The sequence below is a fragment of the Pteropus medius genome, unplaced genomic scaffold (assembly GCF_902729225.1).
Source record: "Pteropus medius unplaced genomic scaffold, Ma_sr-lr_union100, whole genome shotgun sequence".
Taxonomy (NCBI): Eukaryota; Metazoa; Chordata; class Mammalia; order Chiroptera; family Pteropodidae; genus Pteropus; species Pteropus medius.
The window spans coordinates 698,572-723,223 of NW_024349566.1; the positions used below are offsets into that span (position 1 = coordinate 698,572).

At 44.4% G+C, this 24,652-nt stretch overlaps 3 protein-coding genes, 2 non-coding genes and 1 pseudogene across 9 annotated transcripts; 4 read left to right on the forward strand and 2 right to left on the reverse strand.

Annotated features, from left to right (window-relative positions):
- Positions 1-81: 81 nt before the first annotated feature.
- NFKBIL1 (NFKB inhibitor like 1) lies at positions 82-9,497 on the reverse strand. Of its 3 annotated transcripts, none has more exons than XM_039883106.1 (4): positions 9,371-9,497; positions 7,985-8,261; positions 2,190-2,411; positions 82-2,007 (listed from the first exon to the last, which is right to left on the reverse strand). In XM_039883106.1, the coding sequence occupies exons 2-4, from the start codon at positions 8,247-8,249 to the stop codon at positions 1,418-1,420; spliced, it is 1,077 nt and encodes a 358-aa protein (XP_039739040.1). In that variant the 5' UTR covers positions 8,250-8,261; positions 9,371-9,497; the 3' UTR covers positions 82-1,417. The 3 variants fall into 3 exon arrangements, with proteins under 3 accessions (XP_039739040.1, XP_039739041.1, XP_039739039.1); XM_039883107.1 differs by lacking the exon at positions 9,371-9,497 and adding an exon at positions 8,702-8,852; XM_039883105.1 differs by lacking the exon at positions 9,371-9,497 and adding an exon at positions 8,642-8,843.
- ATP6V1G2 (ATPase H+ transporting V1 subunit G2) lies at positions 9,478-11,796 on the forward strand. Its single transcript, XM_039883110.1, has 3 exons — positions 9,478-9,846; positions 10,116-10,216; positions 10,732-11,796. Exons 1-3 carry the CDS (start codon positions 9,765-9,767, stop codon positions 10,903-10,905), a joined length of 357 nt encoding a protein of 118 aa, XP_039739044.1. The 5' UTR covers positions 9,478-9,764; the 3' UTR covers positions 10,906-11,796.
- A 1,772-nt stretch (positions 11,797-13,568) lies between these two features.
- DDX39B (DExD-box helicase 39B) lies at positions 13,569-24,440 on the forward strand. Of its 3 annotated transcripts, none has more exons than XM_039883104.1 (11): positions 13,569-13,586; positions 15,232-15,444; positions 16,232-16,359; positions 16,635-16,727; positions 18,917-19,100; positions 20,179-20,297; positions 22,268-22,399; positions 23,240-23,349; positions 23,449-23,593; positions 23,735-23,882; positions 24,210-24,440. In XM_039883104.1, the coding sequence occupies exons 2-11, from the start codon at positions 15,234-15,236 to the stop codon at positions 24,224-24,226; spliced, it is 1,287 nt and encodes a 428-aa protein (XP_039739038.1). In that variant the 5' UTR covers positions 13,569-13,586; positions 15,232-15,233; the 3' UTR covers positions 24,227-24,440. The 3 variants fall into 3 exon arrangements, with proteins under 3 accessions (XP_039739038.1, XP_039739036.1, XP_039739037.1); XM_039883102.1 differs by lacking the exon at positions 13,569-13,586 and adding an exon at positions 13,694-13,872; XM_039883103.1 differs by lacking the exon at positions 13,569-13,586 and adding an exon at positions 13,701-13,872 and having other exon boundaries at positions 15,121-15,444.
- LOC120618974 (small nucleolar RNA SNORD83) lies at positions 14,594-14,669 on the forward strand. The gene has a single exon (XR_005657333.1). It is a non-coding gene; the product is annotated as a small nucleolar RNA SNORD83 (small nucleolar RNA).
- On the reverse strand, positions 17,081-17,197 carry LOC120618973 (uncharacterized; annotated as a pseudogene).
- LOC120618975 (small nucleolar RNA SNORD83) lies at positions 19,152-19,228 on the forward strand. Its single transcript, XR_005657334.1, has one exon. It is a non-coding gene; the product is annotated as a small nucleolar RNA SNORD83 (small nucleolar RNA).
- Positions 24,441-24,652: the final 212 nt, after the last annotated feature.

Below are 24,652 nucleotides of genomic sequence, written 5' to 3' on the forward strand. Positions count from 1 at the left end.
CTCAGGTTTGGGCAGAAGCTGTATGAAGGGAGCCAAGAATTGGGGCTGTTGAATGAACTTGAAAAGTCTGGAAGTTCTGGCTAGAAATAAACGATAGCTTTATTCAAGGGTCTTAGGGTTTACAAACTTGAAACTTAACTAGGTAAAAATCTAGAAGTGTTCCAAAGAAGAAAGAAAAGTTAAGAGTTCTTTTACTAAAGTACATTCTTGAGAATTATTAGTTCTACATTCTTAGCCTCTGGATTGGCCCAGGAAGGTTATCAATGAGATGTCAGTCTGGATGATGGATGCCAGGTAATCTGGAAGATGAGCACCAGGTCTGGTTCTATCGGTGGTCTTGATAATGGATGTCAGGTTAATGTATATGAGTCCTTCAGGGATCATCAGAGGGTTATCTGGAGGTCTTGATGTATGCCTAGGCATTGATGCAGGACTAGATTCAAAAGTTTAAATTCCCAGGCTAGTTAAAACAAGATAGAATCGTGTCCTCGTACCTCAACCTACTTGATTTTTAGTAGTTTAGTAGCTTGACTACAGTGACTCCATTTTTTTCCTTCACTCTATTTCTCAGAGCCCTGGAGGAGACATGGGACTGAGAAGCCGGAGGGGAGAGATGGCCTCGGGGGTGGGTCCCTGGTTGCCCAAGAACAGACAACCCAGGTTACATAATTTGGCTCTTTCCGCCTACTTCCCCTACTCCTAATTTTAGCAACTGAAATTCTACTCCCCTATAGGGCTCTTCCTCCGACCATTCTGGTTCTATCCCTCTGACTTCTCACAGCCTCCTATGGTCCTCCAGCTCCAGCTGCCCCCAAATCGGACCATTCAGTGACTCAGCAAAGGGAAAGCCCTGTGTTCGGGGAAGGGGGTGTTAAGTGGGGAGGAGGATGTGGTTCTGGCTGGGGAGCTGGGGAGGGGAAGGAAACTGGTTTTGTTCCCTTTTTTTGCTTTTGTTCACATCTATTTCTTCAGCCACTGATTGTGGAGGGGAGCCCAGCGTAGGGAGTGGAGTGAGACTTGAAGACCTTCATGGGCAAGCAGGGGGCTCTTTGTCTCCAGCTGAAGGCACGCATTAGTGTGTGTATGTGCATGTCACAGGTGGGTAGGAGCTGTGGGTTTTGGCAGGCAGGGCGGGAAAGGAGATGTCATGGGTGGTGAAAACCACAGCAATGGAAAAAGGCAGAGACACCGGGAGTGAGATGTGGAACCAGGTCTTATTAGGAAATGGCAGAGCTGAAGAACAGTGGTGGTAGCGGTATCCTCTCCACCCCCGCTTATCACAAGTTTCGCTCCCACCCCATATCCTCTGCCATGCAGCATTGGCCTCTTCCTCATCATCCCCATCTTTGGCCATACCCTTTCTACTGCCCTGGCCCTAAGGCTGCAATCCCTGCAGTTTTTCACTCTTTCCCTGAGGTCACTTGAGGGCCTCCGCATGGCGATTCAGGGCCTGAGAAAGGGCTGTCACAGCTCCCATCACACGGCCCAGCTCCCAAGTCTCAATCTGGCTTCGGAATCGCTGTAGGAATCGGTCAGGGTGCCAGCGAACCTGCTGGATCCTCAAGTATCTCCTCAGAGCTCCCTGCTCCTCCAAGGGGGGCCCCCTGGCCATCAAGGCTGCAGCCATGGCCTCTGGGTCCCCTCCCCCAGGGCAGGGCCAAGGGACATCTCCAAAGCGCCAGAGGCTGCCTCTCCCTCCTCCTCTGGGGTGCTCTACCCCAGACCCAGCCCTGGCTGGCTTCAGCCCTTGGTCCCAGTGAGCATCCTGCTCCCTCCTGGCCCGGCTCTCACACAGATCTTCCGCCTTGGCCCTGGCTCGCTCTCGGAAGAGCCGCTGCTCCTCCTGTTGCCACCAGCTGTGACTGGAGCCCTCAGCCCGTGGGGGTCGGCAGGTTCCCTTTGCTTCACGCTGCTGCTGCTGCTGCTGCTTCTGGGCATGTTCCCAGGCCAGGCGATCTGACCAGGCTGAGAAGGACTCTGGTTCCTGGGCCTCAAGCGAAGCGTCATCTATTTCGGAGGGCAGGATGGGGGTAGTCGGAGAGAGGCTGTGAGAAGGTGATGGGGCAAGAGAAGTAGGGCAGTATAGAGGAAAGGGGCGTAAGAGGCCAGTAGGAGCATTCATGTGGTCCGTGTAGAAAAAGCGGCTTAAAGGGAAGGAGGGCAGCTGTGGATGGTAATGGATTTCTCACCTTCAAACCTCCCAATGACCTCCTGCCATTCGTCCTGTAGCTCTCCCTGAAGCTTCTGCCTCCATTCACGCTCCCTGAAGGCCTCATCTTCTTCCTCCTCTTCAGTGGAATCCCGGGGGGGTCCCCAGCCCAGAATTTGCCCAGGGGTCTCCCCATCCTTATTCTTTATTCCCATAGCAGAAGGACAGCGACTCAGCAGTGGTAGGAAGAAGTCCGTGTAGGCTGTTGGTGGGAGAGCAGTGAGCAGAAGTTAGCTGGGGCTCCCACTCCTTTGGAGGGTGCCATCTTGAACCCTGCTGGTCACTCACTCCCTCGGTCTTAGAGCAAAGGAAAGGGCTGCCCACATGGATGCCTTTTGGGTATTAGGAAATAACAGTCACTGACAAATATTCATAGTTTACCACATAAGCGTAGTAGTTTAAAATATTCTGACCTGTGTCCCCACAAATTATTTGAGTGTCCTGGGAGTTATACAATGTCAAATGACATTTTCCAGCCTGCCGCCAGCCACCCAGGGCAATGTCAAAAACCTCACTACGTATTCCATTTTTGGCTTGAAGATATTGTCACTTTATTCCTCTTAATTGTGTTTCTCACTCAAAACTATACTTCGGACTGGTAAAATACCTGGACATTCTACTCTATACCATTATAAATATATAAATATATAATAATCTTTTTATATAACTTTTTAATAAACTGCATAAAATTAATTTTTCAGGGGAATTTCCCTCAGTCAGTCTTACCCAGCGCATACTGGGAAGGGCATGGGGTGGGAGAGGGTCCAGACTGGCAATGAATTTGAGACATAGAAATGTTCCCAGCAGCAGAGCAAGCTCTTTCCAGATGACTACTGACTTAAGGGAGGAGAGAGAGGCTGAGCTAGAGGGTCCTACCCAGGCGCTGGCTGACAAGGGGCTGGGGGTAAAAAGAGGAATTGCCATTCCTGAACTCCCCTCTTCATGTGCCCTGACCTCATGGCATCTGCTCCAGTGTCAGCTGAGTGTCATGCTGCTCACTTCACTATCAACCCAGGTACCTTACTCCTGGCCATGTCTACCTGCCTAGGCCACCAAGGCTGCCGACTACCTCTTTCACTCTTAGGACAGAGGAAGGTGACTGAGGCACCCTCTCTTCCTGTAGACCTACTTTCTCTCCCTAAGGTAGGAGTAAATGGCCAGCAGTCTTTAAATCTTTATTGTAGTACTAGAAAGTACTGGCTATCTGGGGAAAGGATGGGACAGGGGAAGGGTTATCCTGTCATTGCCAGGAAGGCAGGAAGACAGAATGGGCCTGGCCTTGGCTAGCCAAGGCTCACTGCCTCCACCCATCTCCTGGCACACTTGAGTGCCACTCAACCCAAACCACATCAGGATGAGGAGAGGGGGCATTTCTCTTTAGTACTAATGTGACCTGTCACAAGCTCTCCCAACTTGTCCCACCCAGCAAGCAACTGGTCCTGTCTTTCAAGTGCTTACTCCCTACCAGGGATGGCAGGTGTGAGGGTAGGTGGGTGCTCAGGCTTGCATGGGAAGTTTTTAAGTTCACAGGTTTTAAGGAGTAAGGCCTCCAACTATAAAACATAATAAAATATGATACAGAATATTAAATAACCATTAAAAATATTTGCATATATAAAAAGCTGGCTATAAAACTACATGGGATTTGATTGTAATTGTGTGTGTGTACAAAAAGAGACCAAATCCTATGGCTGAAAAAAAGACTGGAAGGAAATATACGTATGACAGTTGTTTTCAGAGCTATGTGACCATAATACATGTACTATTTGGCAACTTGCTTTTTTTACTTAACATCTCATTTCTATTTTTCCACAGGAGTATAGTCTACCTCATTTTATGACTGTGGAGTGTTCCATTGTGTGTATGAAACAAACAAATCACCCTATCCTCAAACAACAGACTTTTTTTTCCAAAAATGTTCAGTTTCAAACATATATCTTTGTGGACTCTTTACAGTATTTCTGTGGGGTAGATTCTCAGAAGTCTGATTTTGGGTCAAAGAACATGTGAGATTTGTCAAATTGCTCTCAAGTTTGTGCCAATGTACATTCCTACCAAGAATTATGAGTGTCTTGTGTCGTCCTTTACCAAAATTGAGTCTCATTAACCTTTTAATTTTGCCCATCTTATAGGTTAAAAAATAATTTTAATTATAAAATTTTCTTTTCATATGCTTTTTGGCTTTTTGTGTTTCTTGGGAATGACTTGTTCATGTTGTCTACTATCTCCTTAGAAATTATATATGTAGATATGAAAGCTCTTTACATAGTATAGATATTAACCTTTTATGTCTGTTACATTTACAGTACTTTCTCTTATTTAAAAAGTTTTTATGTGGTTAAACCTGTATCAATAGATTTTAGTTTTACTTTATTTTTTAGGAAGGCTTTCTCCACTCTAAGATTATAAAAATATTCTCTTGTATTTTTTTCTACTATATTTTTATTTTTAGAAATCTAAAAAACTCAAAAAAGTACAAACTAAAGTATAATAAGCACCCCTATTCCTACCACAAGGTATGTTAATATAATTTTTACATCATTTTATTTTAAAGAAATAAAACCATCATACATAAAGCTAAAGTTTTCTTTGATACTGCCTTCCAAGTTTTATTCTCCCAAAGGGAACCCTTCCCATTAATTTGGTATGTACCCTTCCTGTCACATTTAGGTGTTTAATCTGTAGTAATTTTCTTTTAAGTTCGATGTGAGGGAGGACTCTATTTTTCCCTGGGTGAACCAAATGTTTTGAAATTGTTTATTAAATAGTTCACCGTCCTCCAGTGATTTGAAATGCCAACTTTAACTTAGCAGTATAGATCAACTTTTCCCAATGTTCTTTAGTAGGTGTATTGTACTTATATTAGGAAAAATAAATATGAAAAATTTTCGTAGAATAAAACATATTTGTTTTATGATGAAAGCACTGCTTTTCCTCTTCCCATAACGAAATATGATTTCTACCTTAAGGGGACTAACTGGTACACAATACTTGTTAAAAACGCCAATATTAGAAGCTTATATTGAATGACAGTTGACAGAAGCAGGTGCAGAGGAAGAGAAGGTAAGAGTGGGCAGGGTGGTCAGAGAAAGCTTTCAGGAAAAGGTAGGGCTTAGTTGGACTGGGGAGGCAGGATAACTTAGCAAAGCGGAAATCGGGGTAAGGGAAGGCCATAGGCAAGAGACAGGCGGGCCTGTGAAAAACATGCTGGGGGTCACTGAAGACAGAGCCAGATAGCTGGAGTCACAGGTCTGTAGGTGTGCTGTGGGAGGTGAAGCTGGAAAAGCAAATGGAACATAGGCTGGGTGGCTTAGTCACCTGTCAAACAGGGCCATATCCTACTTTTACTGTGCAGATCAAAGTGGGTGATGGATAGTAAATGTCTGGTACTGTGCACAGAGCAGAAGAGGAGTGAATGTTACATTAAAAAAAATACCAGGTTGGCTTCGGACTTTACTTTTTTTTGAAAAGACTGTGAGAAAATGACCCCATTTCTCAGTGTTCACTTCTTCTGCTGTGCGCAGAGAATGGTTATTCTTTGACTAAAGTATGCTTATACGGGGGTCTCGTAAAGCTAAGAGTACTTCCTCATGAAGTGATGGGTCCAAAGAGAAGTTACCGAAAGTCTAAAGGTAGGGGTCATTCATCTCACTGCGGGTGACAACCCAGCCTAGATAACCGGCAAATTTCTTAGGCCTAACCTGGGAGCTGAGGGGAATGCGCTCTTCTCAGGGGGTCCTAGGTCATCTGTTCAAAGAAAATATTTGCATTTTAAGGCACAGTGGTTTCTAAAGCAGCTAGAAACTAAGTAAGATGGGCCTTTTTAACAAGGAGTTAGAGGGCCACCTGGTGGCAGGGCTGGCAGGGACCAGGAGGAAGTAAAGGCCTAAAAAGACAACAGGGCTTGGGAGTGACCTGAGTGCAGATCCTCAAATGAGATTTCAATCTTGCAGGCTCCTTAGAATTCAGTGCAATGAAGGAAGCACTTACTATACTATGAGGGACAGTTTTACTATTCAGATAGCATTAATTGAGTAATATAAGGATAAAAATAACACTACTTATCATCTAGTTGTGCCAAACTGCACCAACTGTTTGCCTTATTTACTCGTCACGACCTCCATTTTAGAGAGGCAAATTAGGACCACAGAAGGTAAGTTGCATGTCATTGTCATACAGCCTATAGGTGGAGCTGGAACTTAGATGAGATCTAAGTTCTGCTTCAGGGTTCTCTGCTCTTGCTACCTACAATATCAACTGTTAAGTTAGATGCCTGCACTTTGTAAACTTCCTCTTTGTTTTTAAGTTAAAAAAATCCAAGTATGCCAGGCTATCTCATTTATGTTAAAGGGAATTAAAGAAAAGGGGATTTTTTTTACTACATGGAGGAGGCTTTGCTAGTGGCTTCCTATATATAGTTGGGGAGCTGGGGGATGGTGATACTAGCAATCAAATTAAATAGAGGTTATTCATTCCAACCTAGAGGTTCTCCTCTAATGTTCTTACTCTAGAAGGAAAATCTCCAGAAGGGAAAGGAGGGTTTCACCTTTTATTTTCCTCTACAGAGCTGCCTCCGTTGCTACTACAGTATCAACAGGTCACCATCTAAAACCCTCGGTATCGAAGGTTTTTCAGAATTCAGATGTTTTGAGATTTGCTAGAGCTGATCTGAAAGTACATACACTTTATATTAGGTAGCTCAGCAGGGCCTGAGCAGCCCTAGTAACCAAACACATGAATGTTCCTGCAATGAACTGTCTAAATATTGACATTAGTGGGATAAAACTAAACATAGATAGCCTCACTTTAGTTCAGGTTAGGTTTAGACACCAAATGAGTTTGGTGGCAAGCTGATAAAAAAGGTTTGGTTCTCAGAGTATTTTTGAGTTTCAGAATTGTGAGTGAGAGAGCACGATCTGTTGATAACAACAGGAACAACAATGGCTAGCATCTACTTAGCTTTGGTTCTCAGAGTTATTTTTGAGTTTCAGAATTGTAAGAGTACGATCTGTTGATAACAACAGGAACAACAATGGCTAGCATCTACTTTCATGTGCCAAGGGCTCTATGCACTTTTTCAGTTGATTCTTAAAACATATATCAGAGCATGGGTGTTTTAAACACAAGCACTATCACCATATATTTCTATAATGTATTACACAGGATAACACACTTGCTAAGAGCATGCGTGCTCTAGCTAGAGTGCGTAGGTTATGCTCCCTGCTCTACCACTTTGGCAAATTACTTCTCTGTGCTGTTTCCTGGCCTGGGAAATGGGGATAACATCAGTACTTGTAACCTTATAGAGCTGTTGTGAGGATCAAATGAATTACTTTGTGAGAAGTGCCTAGCACATAGCAAGGACTGTTATTATTTAATTTTGCACATGGGCAAACTAAGCCTGAGGGAAGTTTGGTAACTTGCCCAAGAATACCCAGCTATTAAGTGTGGAGCTGAGATTTGAACCCAGACAATCTAACTCCAGGACCTACCCTCTATGCTACTTTTTTGCACAACAGGCAAACAACCAGTCCAGAGACCAAGTAGCTACTAATCTCGAAAGGTGTAAAATTTGAAAATCAGTTGCTGTTTTGGGAATGCTGGGCTCTTCAAACAATGGTAGTTCAATGATGTAATGACATTAAGTGATAGCTAACTTGGTCAACTACCTCCTTAAGTCCTATGACCAAAAGACTAGCTTATTTTTCAACTGCTGGCTTTCATCTCAGACCCAGTTAGTTGCTGATGGCCTTGTTCCCCACCTGGCAGACTCACCATCAGGGCCCTGGCGGGCAGCAGCGTGCAGTGCTGTGTCCCCATGGCGGTCCTGGTGGGCAGGGTCAGCTCCGAGCCGAAGAAGCAGGCACAAGGCCGGAGCATCGTGGCGCGCACAGGCACGGTGCAGTGTGGGGGGTTGCCCGGCATCTACATCAAGGCCTGGGTGTCGTTGGAAGAGGGCCTGGGCCCGAACTAGCCGACCTGAAGACAAGTAACGGCGGAAACGACGCTCTCGGCGTTGGCGGCGGCAAGTGGAAGCCATTGAACTCTTGGTCTGAGGAAGGAAAAAAAAGTATCAAGTCAGGACACCAGCCTTGGCAAGTACCTCTTCCTCTATCCCTGGCATTCCCTCTGTTCCCCCTTTCGGTTCCCATTTCATCTTTAGCAAGAAATGAGACCTGTCCTAACCCTCATTCCTTACCAGATAGGTTTGAAAGAATATTCGAGGGGATCTGGGGTCATATATTTGATATTTTAATGTAAAATTTTGGAAAAGAAATGATTACTGTGCAGCTCATTAACCCAGGTGAATTTTAAATAAAGGACTTTGAAAAAGACGAATAGAGACTGACACGGGAAATTTTTATCAACAGAAATCTGAAATTAAAAATGTCATGGATAATTTCAATAATCTAGAAATCGAATATAATGTACCCTTTCGGACAGTTGTAGAGGCTTCCCCTAGGACCTGGGAGGAGGTGTTACTCATCAGACCTGCTCCCTGTCCCCCGGAATACCCTCGGAGTAGTAGGCCCGAGGCTTGCGTGTAGGACGCTCGGAGGGAAGAAGGCAGGAGGGCGGAGACACTCTAGGTTGACGGAAACGGCGCAAGGCGAGACGCAGGTAAAGGGAGGAAATGAAGTGAAACGCATTACCGGATGTTACTCGTTACTCTTTAATCCCCGAGGCGGCGGCGGGGGTGTTTTAGCTGTCTGGCCTCGGCCGGAAAACTAGGGAACTTAAGAAAAAGGGTCCCACTGAAACAGGAAGACTAGAGGATAGGCGAGGAAAAGGAGCAGAGGCAAGGACGTGAAGAAAGGAAGGCGATTTGGAGGTTTATCCCCGCCTCCCCCAACTGGGAGGAGAGGAGTGGTTCAGTGGTAGACGAAAAGAGAGAAAACAGGAGAGATAAAGGCAGGACAAAAATCATAGTGAAAATGAGAAAACAAAAACCACAGTGACGCCAAGAACAGGGAATCAAAAAGAAAAATACAGGCATGAAAAGACAAGGAAAGTGAGATGGATGCAGAAATTTGGACTTGTGAAAGATATAGAAAGAGATGGAAACGAGACGGAGAAAAAAGAGGGAAAGAGACGTTGGAAGAATTCAGGGAAGCCCACCATAATCTTTACCCAACGCATCACGCACGATGACTTCCTTACCTTATCACTCCATTCTCAACCCCTCTATGCCTCCTCTCCCAAATACTGCTCTTCTCCCCTGCCCTCACTCCTAGACCTTCTGACTGGGAAAGCTCTGCGCTTGGCGATGTGAGCGGGCAGTTTTGGGTCTGGTGTCTGCTGTCCCCAAGCGGTCCTTCTGGGTACTGCCAGAGTGAGAGGTGGGAGAGGAGGACCAGCCATCACTGATTGGGAGGATCAGTTTGGTGAAGACACCCGGTACAGCAGGTGGAGCAGGAAGGGGAGCATTAAGACCCAGGAGTAGTGGAGGACTGCAGCATCGAGCTGGAAGAAGAGAAGTAGGCGGTGGCGGGTGGGGCGGGAGCCTTTTGGTACCTTGGTAGCATCTGAAACAGCATCAGCCATAACGACAGAAATGGCCAGTCAATCCCAGGGTATCCAGCAGCTCCTGCAAGCGGAGAAACGCGCAGCTGAGAAGGTGGCAGATGCCAGAAAGAGTGAGTCTCCTCCTCCCTCCCTTAGGAATCTGGAAAGAAAATTGCGGGTGGGTGGACTGCAAACATTTGAGTCCCTAGGAAAATCCAAGACCTGTGGAGAGAGAGCTGGGACCTGGGGTGGCTGATTAGGAGAGAAGAAATGGCTGGTGTTAAAATCTAGTGCCTGGTTAGCTGAGAGAAGGCAGGATAACTTTCTGGAAATGACTGACCCCTACTATCACCTTTTGTGCGGGTTACCCCCATCCCCTGTCCTTTTTTTTTGCCTCCAGGGAAGGCCCGGCGTCTGAAGCAGGCAAAGGAGGAGGCACAGATGGAAGTGGAGCAATACCGCAGAGAGCGAGAACAAGAATTCCAGAGCAAGCAGCAGGCAGTGAGTGGTGGGAGAGTTGGGATGGCACACCGGGGTGCAAATTGATGAGTGCATCTGTTGAGGTGTGTATAGGGTGATTCTACAAGAAAATAAAATGGTAAAGGACAGAGAGGGATCCTGGTGAGGACAATGACATTGGTCAACTTTGTGATATGTAAGAGAGTCTGGATGTTTTGAAGGACTTGTACAGCTTGTGGGGAATTGCCACAGTCTGTATGGAGTATGATGACATTTGGGGTGGAGGGTAGAGTTCACTGGTCTTGGGTGGTGAGATGGTAGGGATTGTACAATATGTTTTAGGATGAAGTTGAATGTCAGGTCTTAGAGTAAAGGGGATTATGTTGCTCTCTTTGGTGTCTGAATGTTTCTGTGGTATGGGGTTGGTTTTGGAGAAGGCCTTTCTTCCTGGCCTTACTCCAGGATCTGTCCCTCTACATGCCTGGATCCTTCTTTTTGTTTCTTCCTTTCTTTCTTTTACCTTTTCTCAACCCCCCCGCCCCCCCCGCCCCCCGCAGGCCATGGGCTCCCAGGGGAACTTGTCTACCGAAGTGGAGCAGGCTACAAGGCGCCAGGTGCAGGGCATGCAGAGCTCCCAGCAGAAAAACCGCGAACGCATCCTGGCTCAGCTTCTTGGTATGGTCTGTGATGTCAGGCCCCAGGTCCACCCTAACTACCGGATTGCTGCCTAGGACCCAACCTAGGGCTGACTCCTCCTGCCAGTTCCCTCCCTCAAAGAAATCCCCAAATCAAAATCACTTCCACTGTAATCCTACTCTCTTTTCCATTTCCCAGAAATTCTAGGAGGCTGGACCTGATAATTCTTCTTCTTATAAGTATCTTGCTCAGACCTGAATCTCCTTATTATTCTTTAACGGTACCTTGTAGACTCCCAAGTCACCCCCACCCAACTTCTCTATGAAATTTGCAGCATGGAGAATTAGAGATGTAAAAAACATCTTGATTCCAGAGCCTGGCAGATTAGACTCCCTCTCCTGACCCTGCCATTTGTTGGCTATGCGACCAGGACAAGCTGTAGCCTCAGTGTCCTCCTCTGTGAGACTGGAATAATAATATCTACCTTTTAGGGTTGTTGCAGTGATTAGGAATTAATTATTTTGTAAAGAGCCTAGCATGGTGTCTGGCGCGTAGTAGCTGTGATTCAATTAATGGTAACCCTGTGATATTATTACCACTCCCTGCCCACCTGCCAAAACCTAAACACAGCTATTTCTTCACTTTTGTCTATGGCTCTCTAATTCTGCTCATTCATTCTGTGACCCTAATAATTCTCTGAAGAATTGCTTCTTCCCACTTCTCTTTCCCCAGAGACCTTATGATCCCTGAAAAGATGACATGTTCCTATATAGTCCCTTTCTGTGGTTCCAGGAAGATGTTGCATTTCTTAGTCTCTCTAAGTTAGTATTTCTCTTTATTGGATTTCTCCTTTTTCTTATTCACCCAAAGACCTATCTGATGGTCGCTGCTTCCTGAGATCTGAAGTGATGCTATGTCCTCTCGTATGCATGGACTTCTTTTGTAACAATAAAAAAGTGTCAATAAAATAACTATGGGCAAATCAATTGATGGGTGGAAGCAGCCTCCTTTTGCTTCCTCATTTCTTTTACAGTCACTCTTGTGTCTTGTTTACATATTACCCAAACACCCAAAAGGACTGCCCTTTGAAACTTGTTGGAGAAATAGCAAATAATATGTTATTATTTCTCTAAAGTGAGAAACATATGTGATTCCTTGTTTGGGAACTTGAGGACTATAGATGGCAACTGTAGAGAAAAAAGCTGGAGTGTAGGAACAAGCACTCTGTCCCTTAACCTTTGTTAACCAAAGAAGAGGCTCATTCTGTATGAAGGTATTTCTTTGAGCCAAAAGGCTGCAATCCCATTCTGATAGATGCAGATTCAGGTAACAACTCCAACTGCTCTCAGAGAACAAAGAAAGGCAGGTTTTATAAAGGTAAAAAACATGCAAATGAAAAATTGCTGGCTAGGTTAATGGATTAGTTAGTTCCAACATGTAAATGAGAGAGGTGAAAACTACTGGAAGGAGGTAAGGTCCAACTATCAATGCAGCAGTTGTTGTTCCAGGATGTTTATAACTCCACCTTGAACTGAGTTTAGCAATTTAATAGCAGCTCTGAGAACTGAGGCACTCGATGGACACTTTCTCAATGGCCACTGACTCTGTTATGGCGACCGGCTCTATTTTAACTCTCAGCAATGCTTATACCAATTTATTTTCTCCATTATCACCTTGCTTTATTTGTCTAATAACACTTATTACTACTTGACATATTTATGTTTGTGTGTTGTCTCTCTTCTTAATTCTGTGATGTCAGGGCAGTTCACTGGTGTGTCCCTAGATCCTAGGATGATAGCACTTGGACAGGGTAGGGAGGATAAATACTGTTGAATAAATCAATACTTAGGGTCGGCAAAACTGCCCTTCTATGACACCATCCTTGGATCACTTACTGTATTTCTCTTGGCCACAGAAAACAAGCCTGCTTCCCCAAGAACTTGAACAAACGAGGTAATCCGAAGGGCATTTATTAACCAAATTCTTTAAGATGGGAGGCAAGATACAATAGATAATTAGAGGTGTTTACATTCTGGCTTTCACCTCACTAACTGCATTACTTTGAACATGCTGCTTTATTCTCTAAGTCTGTGCTTGTCTATTGAATGGGAATAATGGTACCCACTCCTTAGTATTAAATGGTTAAGTGTAATAACAGGTAAAAGGCCAAACGTTTTTGTCATTTTTGTTAAGCAGCAGACATCAAATCTGACTTCTACAGCATATCAAAGACAGGGGTATCAAATGTTTTATTCAGGAAAAAAAATCCTGGTTGAACAATGGGGCTGTTGGGACCGGGGCTAAGAACATTCTGGTCACATTAACAAAATTTATGGAATGTCGCATAACCCTCAAGCCCTATCATTTAACACTTAGGGAAGAATCTAGACCCCATCTTCCACTTAGTGGATTCAGAACACCTTGACTTGCATGCCCATCAGCTTAGGACCCTTGGGGAATCTGATACATCGGCCATCATTATTTTTGGGCAAATGCCAGTTCCTGGTCCTCACGGTTAGGGAAAGGGTAAAGGTACGGCCTCTCCCAACCCCCGGAACCAATCACTCCCTCCCCTTAACTGGGGCCTGACGATCCCTAGCACCAGCGCGGCCGCCTCCAGGTAACCTTGACTACTGGGCCAAGGACCCCGTGGGAACTCGCAGTGCCCGCCAGCCCTGTCCTTCGCTGCAGAGAGGTGCCGAGAAAGATGACCTGCGTGGCGAGAACCTAAACGAAGAGGTGAGGGACGTGGAAAAGAGCAAGATAAGAGAAAAAGGTATCAGTGAGAGTGGATGCTAGTTTCTTTTATGCCTGTTTTTACCGACAGTAGCAGAGGAGTTAGAAGTGGCTTTAAAAAAAAATTCCAGGCAGGCGTTCTCTAGAGGCAACCCCAGAACGCGCGGAACTGCGGAACCGTGGAAGGGCCTTCTTCCGTCCCTCGCGCTTGCGCGCTGGCAGCCGAGAAGGCAGAGGCCCGGGTAGAGGGAAGCTGGGACCGGAAGTGAAGTCGGACTCCCTTCTTCGTCTCTCTTTCCGCCGCCATATGCGTTCTCCTTGTTCAGGTGAGGTCTGGTTTTCAGTACTATCCATTTACATCTGCGTTTCTTTGCAGCTATCCTATCGCATGAGCTCCTGATACCCCTTTTACAGGGTATAGTCTGGTCGCTGGGGCCTAGTTCTGTCGTTAGTTTCATTAATTGCACCCCTTTCGAGACCAAAGAGCTCTTGGGCGGAGGTAGGGAATTTAGAGGGGCCCAATACAAGATGGTGGCCTCGGCGCCATTGTGTTTCCTTTGCTTTTGGTTCCTCCAGTGAGCCCCTCGTTTGCTGGAAGCTCTAGCGATGATGAGAGGCGGCGCTAGGGCGTCCTCTGGTCCTGGGCATTTGTAGAGGTCGGGCTTCTTCACCTTTCTTTTCCGTTGGGTCCTGGTAGGAATAGGAGGAGCTGGCTTCTGGGCCTGGTTGGACTTATCTTACCTCTCTTTGCCTACGTTTATTTGGAGCGGTTTCCAAATGTTTTTGAGTGATGTCATTGTGCGAGTTTCACCGAGGAGTAATGTAACAGTGATGTGAGGCCGCTTGGTAAAAGTTCTGCTAAAGCTGGAGCGGTCTTCCTAGTTATTATGTTATTCGTTGTATAATAGAGAGATGAATACTTTTTCCGACTGAGCCATTTCTTTTATTCTCCTGCTCTCCACTTATTACACAGGGATTTCTTAAGCCCCAGAAGGAGGTTACTGAGGAGTGAGGGGGAGGCTGGTGAGCTGTGAGGAGTGAATGGCAGCCACATGATGTTTTCATTTTGAGAAGTGAGCGGTGTGCAGTGATGACCTTAATCTATCACCCTTGACTGATGGCTGCTGTGTTAGGGGTTGACACCTTGAGATTATAGGGAAAGCAGAAAGTCTTCTTTGAGAATTTTTCAGGACTTCTCTTCATCTCTATTCTCCACTTCTAAGTCATTATTTATATTCTGCTTGTTATCTGTTGTTGTTTTTTTTTTTTCGCTATTAGTATTTACAGAACAGTAATTTATGAATTGATCTTCCTCTTTGAAGATTTCTCCTCCGAACCTAATCTTGTTGTGAACCTGTGACCTAACTACCTCCCCTGGAACCGTCTTTCCCGTTCCCTGTATTATGTTTGCTTTTATGTTTTGTGTTTTTTGTTATATTTATTGCCAGGTAAAAGATTCATAGTTTAGGGAAAGTGGGAAGGGTGTGGGATGGAAAAGAGGTGGTGAAGCCTTTTCGAATGACTGATAAGTCTTTTTTTCTGTTTTTTTTTTTTCACTCCTCCCCCCACTTCAGTTCTTTTGAAACTACTGTGTCTCTATTCCTAAAGCCTCCACTTTCCTTGTTTTCACTTATTTTGCGTGAACCCAACCAGAGACCCCTCCCCTTCTCCCCTTGCCGGCCCAGTTATGGCAGAGAACGATGTGGACAATGAGCTCTTGGACTATGAAGATGATGAAGTGGAGACAGCAGCTGGGGGAGATGGGACTGAGGCTACTGCCAAGAAGGACGTTAAGGGCTCCTACGTCTCTATCCATAGCTCTGGCTTTCGTGACTTCCTGCTCAAGCCAGAGTTGCTCCGGGCTATTGTTGACTGTGGCTTTGAGCATCCATCTGAAGGTAAATTTTCTTGGGCAGAGAGTACTCATTAGGTGCTTTAAAGATACTAGAAACAGATGTGTTCATGGTTTTTCAGTGATACAGATTTATATTTAGGGTAGACCGGGAAATAAGTTCTGGAAATACTAAAAGTTATTTTTAGTGATAGAAGAGGTTAATACAGGTTGGTCTTTTTTTCATGGTAGCAGGAAAGTGCTGGTGATCCAAAAGCAACTTAAGAGGTCTGCTATTTGTTCTTGTGACTGGTTTTTGTCCTTGTCTTCTAGTTTTTAGTTTTGTCACTTTGACCTGTAATTTTAAATTTGTGGAGTGGAGCTGGTTGCACGTCTAGTTCTCTTTCAGGCCAGGACAACTCTGGTCTCTGGAAACCGTTATTACTGGCTGGATTCTGAGTCAGATACCAAGTTCTTCATTTAGTTCAAGGTTGTAGGGTTACATGTAAGAGAAATGGCCTGTCGTAGGTATTATGTGTCATGGATTATTAAGGACAATAAGGACAGAGCCAGGAGTACCAAAGATGAGCTATTGGTAGGTGCAAATGGATTGTTGGGGGGTTGGGGTGGGGTTGGAGTAGGAGTAGGAGGAGGCTAAAGCTAGAAGGAGCTAGGAGGGTCTGATTAGAAGGTGAATTTGATTGAGGGAGCAGGGAAGTAGGAAAGGTCTAGAAGTTGACAAGAACCACTTAAGAGTTGAGTGGTGGGAAATGGGTTTGGCATGGTGAAAAAACGTTACCTGGGGATAACCTTAAACCGAAGCCTAATTTATCTTTTTACTCCCGTACTTTTAGTCCAGCATGAGTGCATCCCTCAGGCCATTCTGGGAATGGATGTTCTGTGCCAGGCCAAATCAGGCATGGGAAAGACAGCAGTGTTTGTGCTGGCCACACTGCAACAGCTGGAGCCAGTTACTGGGCAGGTACAGTTGGGGAGAATACTGGGGAGGGCATTTTGGTTGGAATGTTTAGGCAGGGTGCTTCAGCTACATGATATGTTCAGAGCCGTGAATACTTGTTGTTAAGATGGCCTCTGTCACCCGTAATTGAAGGCCACGGGAATATTTTGTAGTAATCATGGGGTTAATGATTTAGATCTCAGAATCGAAGTTATTTATCATCTGCCTGGTGACAGTTACTTACCCAGAGGGGATAGTGAAGGGAAATATTGACTGTTTTCATCTGTTTCCCTCCCAAGGTGTCTGTTCTGGTGATGTGTCACACTCGGGAGTTGGCTTTTCAGATTAGCAAAGAGTATGAGCGCTTCTCTAAATACATGCCCAATGTCAAGGTAAGCCAGGGTAAAGAGACCTGGGAGAGTAAGGGTGTGGGGTGTTGGATGCATTGGAGACTTGTAGAGCAGCAGTCTTCATGTCTTAAAGATGTTAAATATCTATATACGAACCTTATTTACATAAAATAATAAGTTCCTGCAAACTTTGGTGTATAAGAGATTTATATTCTAGGACTTATTTAGGATGCTTGCTATATTCTAATTTTGGAGAATCTTTGGTTTGGCTTGGTTTTTTTAAACACATAGTGTAAATATACTTGTGCAGCAGGAGACTGCATAATTGGGCTATGGAAGATGCTTATCACAAGACCGACGTCTTGCTTCCAACTTTTTTTTTTTTTTTTTAAACATACCTATAGCACTTGGTCTTCCTAGGTGGTCTCCCATCCAAGTACTAACCAGGCCCAATCCTGCTTAAATTTCGAGATCAGACGGGATCGGGCTTGTTCAGGGTGGCAACTTCCAGCTTCTTTACGTTGACTTTGAATCATTTCACTGTGCTTTGGTTGACAGTTTGAGAATTTTGGGGTGTATGGCAAGAGAAGGCTGGAAACTCCAAAATGTCTCTAGTGTGATGTGTGAATTTTGAGGCTTCTTTAAAGTGGCAGGAAATTGGAAAAGGTCTGGGGACCACAACAGAATTGGCTTGAGTTCTCCATTATATAGCCTTGATGTATATAACTTCTATTCTCTTTGCTGGGATGGGGTCAAGAATAGTACTTTTGTTCAGATTGTTAGTTTTCTCTTCTGTTTTTACATTTTAAAGGAACTAGGAATGTTTGAGTCTCAGCTGTAAACTGAAAATAATTTTAAAAAAGGAAGTAGTATTAGTGCCCGTGCATAGTAAAAATGCTTCAGTAATCTGCAAGGCCTTATAATTAAAAGATTGCTGTTCTCCCATCTCTAGTCCTACTTCATAGAAGATAATCATGTGTTAACTTTTTTTTTTTAAGTTCTAATGGTTCTATGAAACCACGTATTAGGCACTGTTTCCTCAAGTTATCAACTTTTAGGCCTTTTTAATTTAATGAAAGATGTATTTAGTCATGATGTATTTAGCTTGTTTACATTCTGGCATTTGAAACTATTTTAACTCTTTAAATATGGTTTGCCATGTATACATAGATATCTGTGTTTTGTGTACTTTTCTTATTACATTGTCTGTGTCAATGCAAGTTTTCTATTTTTTTCGCCAACTAGTCTTGTGTAGGTTGATTCTAAAATTTGAAAACCATTGTAATAACTATGGAAACATTTATTATTGAGCTCTGTGGTGAGCTAGGATTGCACTTCCTCTATAAGTCCAGCTCATCACCTTTTTGCCAGTGTTACTGGTGTCAGCATCAAATACAAATTGTCATGACATTTTCTTTTCCTCAAAATTACGCTGCAGTGATTTGAGGAGGCTGGGCCAGTTCTACAGAAGGTCTTATCTTTGGATTTATTTGGTTGCTCCCCTGTGGTGGTGTTTAGCTTGTTCTTTCCTCCTGATAATCCCTGTAAACTGAAATTTATGTTTGAAAGCTAAGCTAATTCAACTTAAACATTTTTGGCAAGAATTCTTCATAGGAGATGCTGTGTACCTCCTGTTTTGTTGTAAACGTGGTTGTCCCACATTTAGTGATTTTAGGTTTACTATAGAATTACTGGTTTTAGGTTTGCTATAGGACAGTCTGATCCCTTAGAAAGCAGTTTTTGGTGTTACTTGATGCTGTACTAAGTCCCTGATTCTCAACAGCCATTCCCCTGATGGTTTTAACATGGAGTAATACATTTAGCCTCAATCAGTAATTTCATAGGATTTGTTTAAAGGGTTTAAAAAATCCGGGTTGAGTTAGGAAAACTTGATGTTGCATGAACTTTTTGGTAGTACTTACACTGGTGATTTCTTGTTCTCATTCTTACAAGGAAGCCTGGCCTTAGAGTCATAGGAACATTGTTTGATTAAGTCAAGAAGAACTAAATGCTAGTCCTGACTGCCCAGATTAGCCATGTAACTTTGGACAAGTCAGTTTTGTTTCTTAGCTTCAATGTTTAGGGGATATGATAATTTTAGATTAGATGACCTCTGATGTTCCTTTTAGCTCCGATGTTCTAAGAATTGGTTTTGATTAATTGAAAGGATGGGAGCCGGGAAGATTGGAATCACTGCTTCATTGTGGGGTACTCTTCTCCTGGGTTGGCAGGTCGCAGTGTTTTTTGGTGGTCTGTCTATCAAGAAGGATGAAGAGGTGCTGAAGAAGAACTGCCCGCATATCGTCGTGGGAACCCCTGGCCGCATCCTAGCCCTAGCTCGGAATAAGAGCCTCAACCTCAAACACATTAAACACTTTATCTTGGATGAATGTGATAAGATGCTTGAACAGCTCGGTGAGTGGCAGTCCTGGGACTGAGGTGGTGATCTGGAAGTTGCCTTTTGGAGCCAAATGATGTTTATTTGATACAGGAGCACTTTAGTGCTAGGATGACTCTTAATCTATCACCCATGACTGATGGCTCTGGCTTCCTTGGTTAGTCTTTGTTATGCTTTTTAAGCAGCCTTGGTGCTCAGGGGGAATGGTTCTGTGTTCTTCCTTTCTGTGATAGATGTTTCTTTATGTTTGAGAGGAGGGACTCTCCTGATCTTGGGCATTAGGTATGCCATCACCCTTTCCTTTATAGATTCCTATGTTGGGTGTCATTGGGGAGATACTAAACTGAAGGAAGAGACGGTTTATCCTTCTGACATTCTCAGTATAGCATATATCATGAGCATTTATAGTTCTAGGATTAATGGGGAGAGTGTTACTGGGAATTTGTGTGGCTTAGTGTTCGAGTATGCTAAGTGGGATTAAGGAAAATTTCCTATAAGAATTCAAATTTGGCGAAAGATAGTGGGGATGGACATAGCGCTAGGGACCAGTCATTCCAAATGATCTTTGCCTATTTTAGATGGTGAGTTCTTAGGTAGGCTCCAGGTAGAGATGTCATACTTGCTTGACTGGATAGGAAAGCGATCCAGAGGAAACATGGAATGGACTCTTAACAGCTGGAATATGATAGGTGTGTGGTATTTGTAGACAGCTGGGGCTTGGGGAGAAGGGCCTGGTAAAGTGTTTTTTAAAGGTCTTATCATTGGGTGCCTCTGTCTCTTTGATTCTATCTCTGTTTCATAGTTGTGGGCTTTGGGGTTTCATCATATTTTTTTGCCTGGTCAAAACACAGCTGGTATCTGATCTCAAATCTTTATTCCAAATTCATTTCTCTTTCCATTGTATTGTTACTGTGGGTGTGATTTTATGAGGTTTGGCGAAAATAGAGCAGACAGACCTGAGGCAAATCTTTCCTTGAAATGATTCTCTTGCTCCCCATTTCCATCAGTCATTACCTCATTAGGAAGCCTATTTCTGGTTTTTGTTTATCACAAAGGCTGCTTTTTCTCTTAAAATGTTTTTCCTTTTTTTTGTAGACATGCGTCGGGATGTCCAGGAAATTTTTCGCATGACCCCCCATGAGAAGCAGGTCATGATGTTCAGTGCTACCTTGAGCAAAGAGATCCGTCCAGTCTGCCGCAAGTTCATGCAAGACGTAAATACCCTTCTACCTTCTCTTCCTCCACTCCCTGCCCACTGCCTCCTCCCCTTCCGTGCCCTCTTCCTCCAGACTCCCTTGTCCTTAAAGCGCCAAGAAGGGGGCACATGCCCATCTGGGAGTGATGACTCCTTGAAGAGACACAGAGGCAGAGACAGCTAGTATTAGGGTCTGCGCGGGTGCCAGGGAAATGCCGGAAGACTTGGTCGGGTTAACGTGAGAGCGGGTAGTGTTCGACTTTTTTTTTTAATCACGTCATTTTTGAACCTCTTCTTTTTTTGGGGGGAGGGCAGAATTGTCTGCCCTACCACCCACCCATCGTCTCCTACATATCCCCTACAGCCACTCACCCTCAAGGTGGCATCGAGCATACAACTGGAGGCTTCTGCCCCTAAAACTCGTAACCTCCCGGTGGCAGGAGAGCAAGAGAGGGACAGACAGATGGCAGGGCATGTCCAAAAGAAGAGCAAACAGCACAAATGATTCCGCTCCCTCCCCACCTCCAGGGGTGGGGGCCTTTGGCACCTCAGTCCCCGGTCCCCTACACCTTCCCACCCGTACCTCCTCGCACCCATCTGGAACCTCGGCTGATGTGAGCCAGCAGCAGAGAAGCACCGTGGCACGGCGGGGGAATGTGGACAGCACCCAGCGGTGGATGGCGGCAGCGGAGGCCGCGGGGAAACCTGACCAGGAAGCCGAGGACCAAACCAGCCTCTTTTTTCGTTCCCGGTTTTTTTCCTGAACCCAAGGCGTGCTGTACCCCTCCTTTCCCTTCATATGTGTTGGGGTGGGGAGGGTTGTCCTGAATGGGGTGGTAGGTTTTTTTCTTTTATTTAGTGCTCAGGGAAGAGGGGCATAGGAAAGGCGAAGTGAGGAACTCCATTTGGATGTAACTATGTGGGTGTTAGGGTTTGGGGCTGGGTGGGCCCGTTCTGTGAGCAGTGGAGTGTGTTGTTAACATCCCTGCCCTGCTCCTTCTCATGGATGATAACCCCTCCTTGTCCTTGGGGGGGCAATTAGATGTGAAGGAGGCTGTGGAACTTCTTTTCGGAAAGCCTGCCTTCTGCGATCCGGCTTCTGGTGTCTCCCATGCACTTCTTTTCCCAAAATCTTGGGTCCTGGGTCTTGATGTTAACTATGTCCCCAAGTCAGTGAAGCCTGCTAGGAAAGTTGGGCTCTGGAATTGGGTCTTGTGTCAATTTCTATCTTTTTTTTTTATGGCTACCTTCCTCCCCTTCAAGGGTTGTTTTGGTTTTTTAAAAAAGATAAATGCATATCTGCAATTCTGAATTTCTTAGCACAGCTTTACTGATACCTTTCATGTAACTGCAGATGGTTGGATTCTTAGTTAAGAGACCATTCTCATCTGAAACTATTCCCTTGTGATCAAGGGCAAGTTGTTACTCACCTTGAGTAATCTTTGCTTCTCTTTTCATGGCTTTTCGATTGTGTCCATTGTAGCATTCCACCTTAACGTGGATCTGATTCTCCTAGTTGAGAGAATACTCAAATGGAGCAGTCCTTGTCCTCTCCCTCATTTTCTTAACACCTGCTGTGATGGAATTATTGTGATCTCGAATCAGTATATCCAGTCATTCCCCAGGTGTTTAGATCATATTCTCTCTGAGAATCTTCTTCCATTGTTTTTTTTCTTCATCTCCATTTGAGGTAATGGCATCTTGCCTTTGGGTGGTTTCACTGCTCCTTTTTCTCCTTGCAAGAGTTCCTTTTCCTTGAGTTTTCAGTTGGGCAGTCTTAGAGTTCCAATGATAGGAAAGAAATTAGATCTAATATGGAAGAGACCATAATAAAATCTGGGTGTTTTGGATGGGCGGGATGAAGTTTTCAATTTTCTCTCTTCTCCCCATCCCCCCATGGGGTGTATTGGAGATCAGCTTACTCCACCCCCCCCAGGTTTAACCCCCCCACTCTGCCCTCCTCCCGTTCCTGCCCTTCCCCTCCCCCAGCCAATGGAGATCTTCGTGGATGATGAGACGAAGCTAACCCTGCATGGGTTGCAGCAGTACTACGTGAAACTGAAGGACAACGAGAAGAATCGGAAGCTTTTTGACCTTCTGGATGTCCTTGAGTTCAACCAGGTCGGTTGTTTAAGTTCTAGTGGTGGGGGGGGATGAACATGTCTCCAACTGTAAGAGAAACCTGTATTCAGTACCTTATTGAGGAAACCACATATATGGTATGAGAAAATGGTAGAGAAATTATTTGTTTTTTTAACATTTTATTTTTTCCCTCTCCCTCTTCCCCACTCCCCTCTGGTAACCACTAGTCCATTGTCCATGTGTCTCTGTCATGTTCATTTGTTGCTTTTAAGTTTATATTTTACATACAACTGATATCATATGATTTTCAGCACTGTCTGGCTTATTTCGCTTAGTATGATTATTTCAAGGTCCATCCATGTTGCAAATGGCAGTATTTCATCTCTTTTCATGGCTGAGTAATATTCCATCGTATAAATGTGCCACAGCTTCTTTAGGGAGAAATTTTCTTAAGTGAAATTATTGTAAATGAGAATATAAATGTCTTTTGGAGCTGAATATGAGCAAGATGAGAACTGCTTTTCTGTTTCATAGTTGCACAGGTACTCAATAAAAACCTCAGTACATAAACCTCAAAAAAAATTCTTAAAGGGTTTTAATAAGGTGATAAAAGTCCTGAAACATTTTGATCCTGTTAAGTTCTTAAATTTGTTTCTTGTACTGTTTACTGAGGAGCAGCATTCCATCACTACCTGTTAAATGGTTTATTTGCATGAAAAGCTTTTTAGAATTAGGGTAAAGCTATATTTAGAGCAGAAGAGGAAATATAGGGACTAAGGAATTCTATTAGAACAATGTAATTACTGAAAACAACTCTTAAATACAGTCTCTCTCACATGAACCCACATCTCTTCGGCACGCATGCACACACACAAACAGGTGGTGATCTTTGTGAAGTCTGTGCAGCGCTGCATTGCCCTGGCCCAGCTCCTCGTGGAGCAGAACTTCCCAGCCATTGCCATCCACCGTGGGATGCCCCAGGAGGAGAGGTGAGTTGGAGATGAGGAGGGTGTTTTGTATCCTTGGAAGGAAAAGGACCATTGAGAGAAGAGACTCTCAACATTTTTCTGATTTCCTTTCTCACAAAGGCTTTCTCGGTATCAGCAGTTTAAAGATTTTCAACGACGAATTCTTGTGGCAACAAACCTATTTGGCCGAGGCATGGACATTGAGCGGGTGAACATTGCATTTAACTACGACATGCCTGAGGACTCTGACACCTACCTGCATCGGGTAAGCCCCACACCCACAAGGCCCTCCCAGTGACCTCTTCCATTCTTATTTTCTATTATCTTTATACCTCACGTCTTCATCCCTCCTTTTTGGTGTCTTCCTTCTTTGGGGTCTTCAGTCCTACCTTCCTTTTCCTTTTAGGTGGCTAGAGCAGGCCGGTTTGGCACCAAGGGTTTGGCCATCACGTTTGTGTCAGATGAGAATGATGCCAAGATCCTGAATGATGTGCAAGATCGCTTTGAGGTCAATATTAGTGAGCTGCCCGATGAGATAGACATTTCTTCCTACAGTGAGTATTGATCACAAGAAACAGGCTCCCCCAACTCTTAAATTCTTCTTGTTCCTCAATATTTTTGTCTTAAAGCCCCTAGTATATAATGGATGCTTAACAAGTTCAGTTCCCTCCTCCCTCCACCTCCGTCACGATGCTGTGTTGGGATGTTTAGTTGACTTCTATATGGGGTCTTTCTTCCAGTTATTTCTGTTTCTCCACCACCAAGTCAATCCTTTGGATCCTCATATTACGCAGACATCTGCACTTATGGGTGTGTGTGTTTTTGCCAACTTAACCTTTTCTTTTTCATGTCTTATTCTAACTGCCATATTTTCTCTTCAGTTGAACAGACACGATAGAGGATTTATCCATCCATTCTGGAATATGAGTCTGTTCCTCTTCAGGAGATGACACCAGGTGTGGGAGTGATGGAGACACTACTGCCACCTACCCCTGATGATCCCTCATTCCACCCTACCCCATGACTTTTGCATCACCACTTCTAAACCCCCGTTTCCTGATTTGTCAGAACTTTTTTTTTTAACAAAACTAAAAAACACATGTGTCTGTGGTGTCTGTAAGCGCTCCTTCCCTTTATTGGATTCGGGGTGAGGTTATTTGAGGGCATGCTCCAGGGTATAATCCTGTAAGGACTGGATACCCTGCTGCGGCGCTGAGGTCAGTGGGAGGGTTTAGAGTGGGGGATATGACTAAAAAGACTAGAAGTCATGGCCCCCCACTGCTTTCTAATTTCTGGCTTTTTCTAGAGGTGTCTTCAGTTTTTC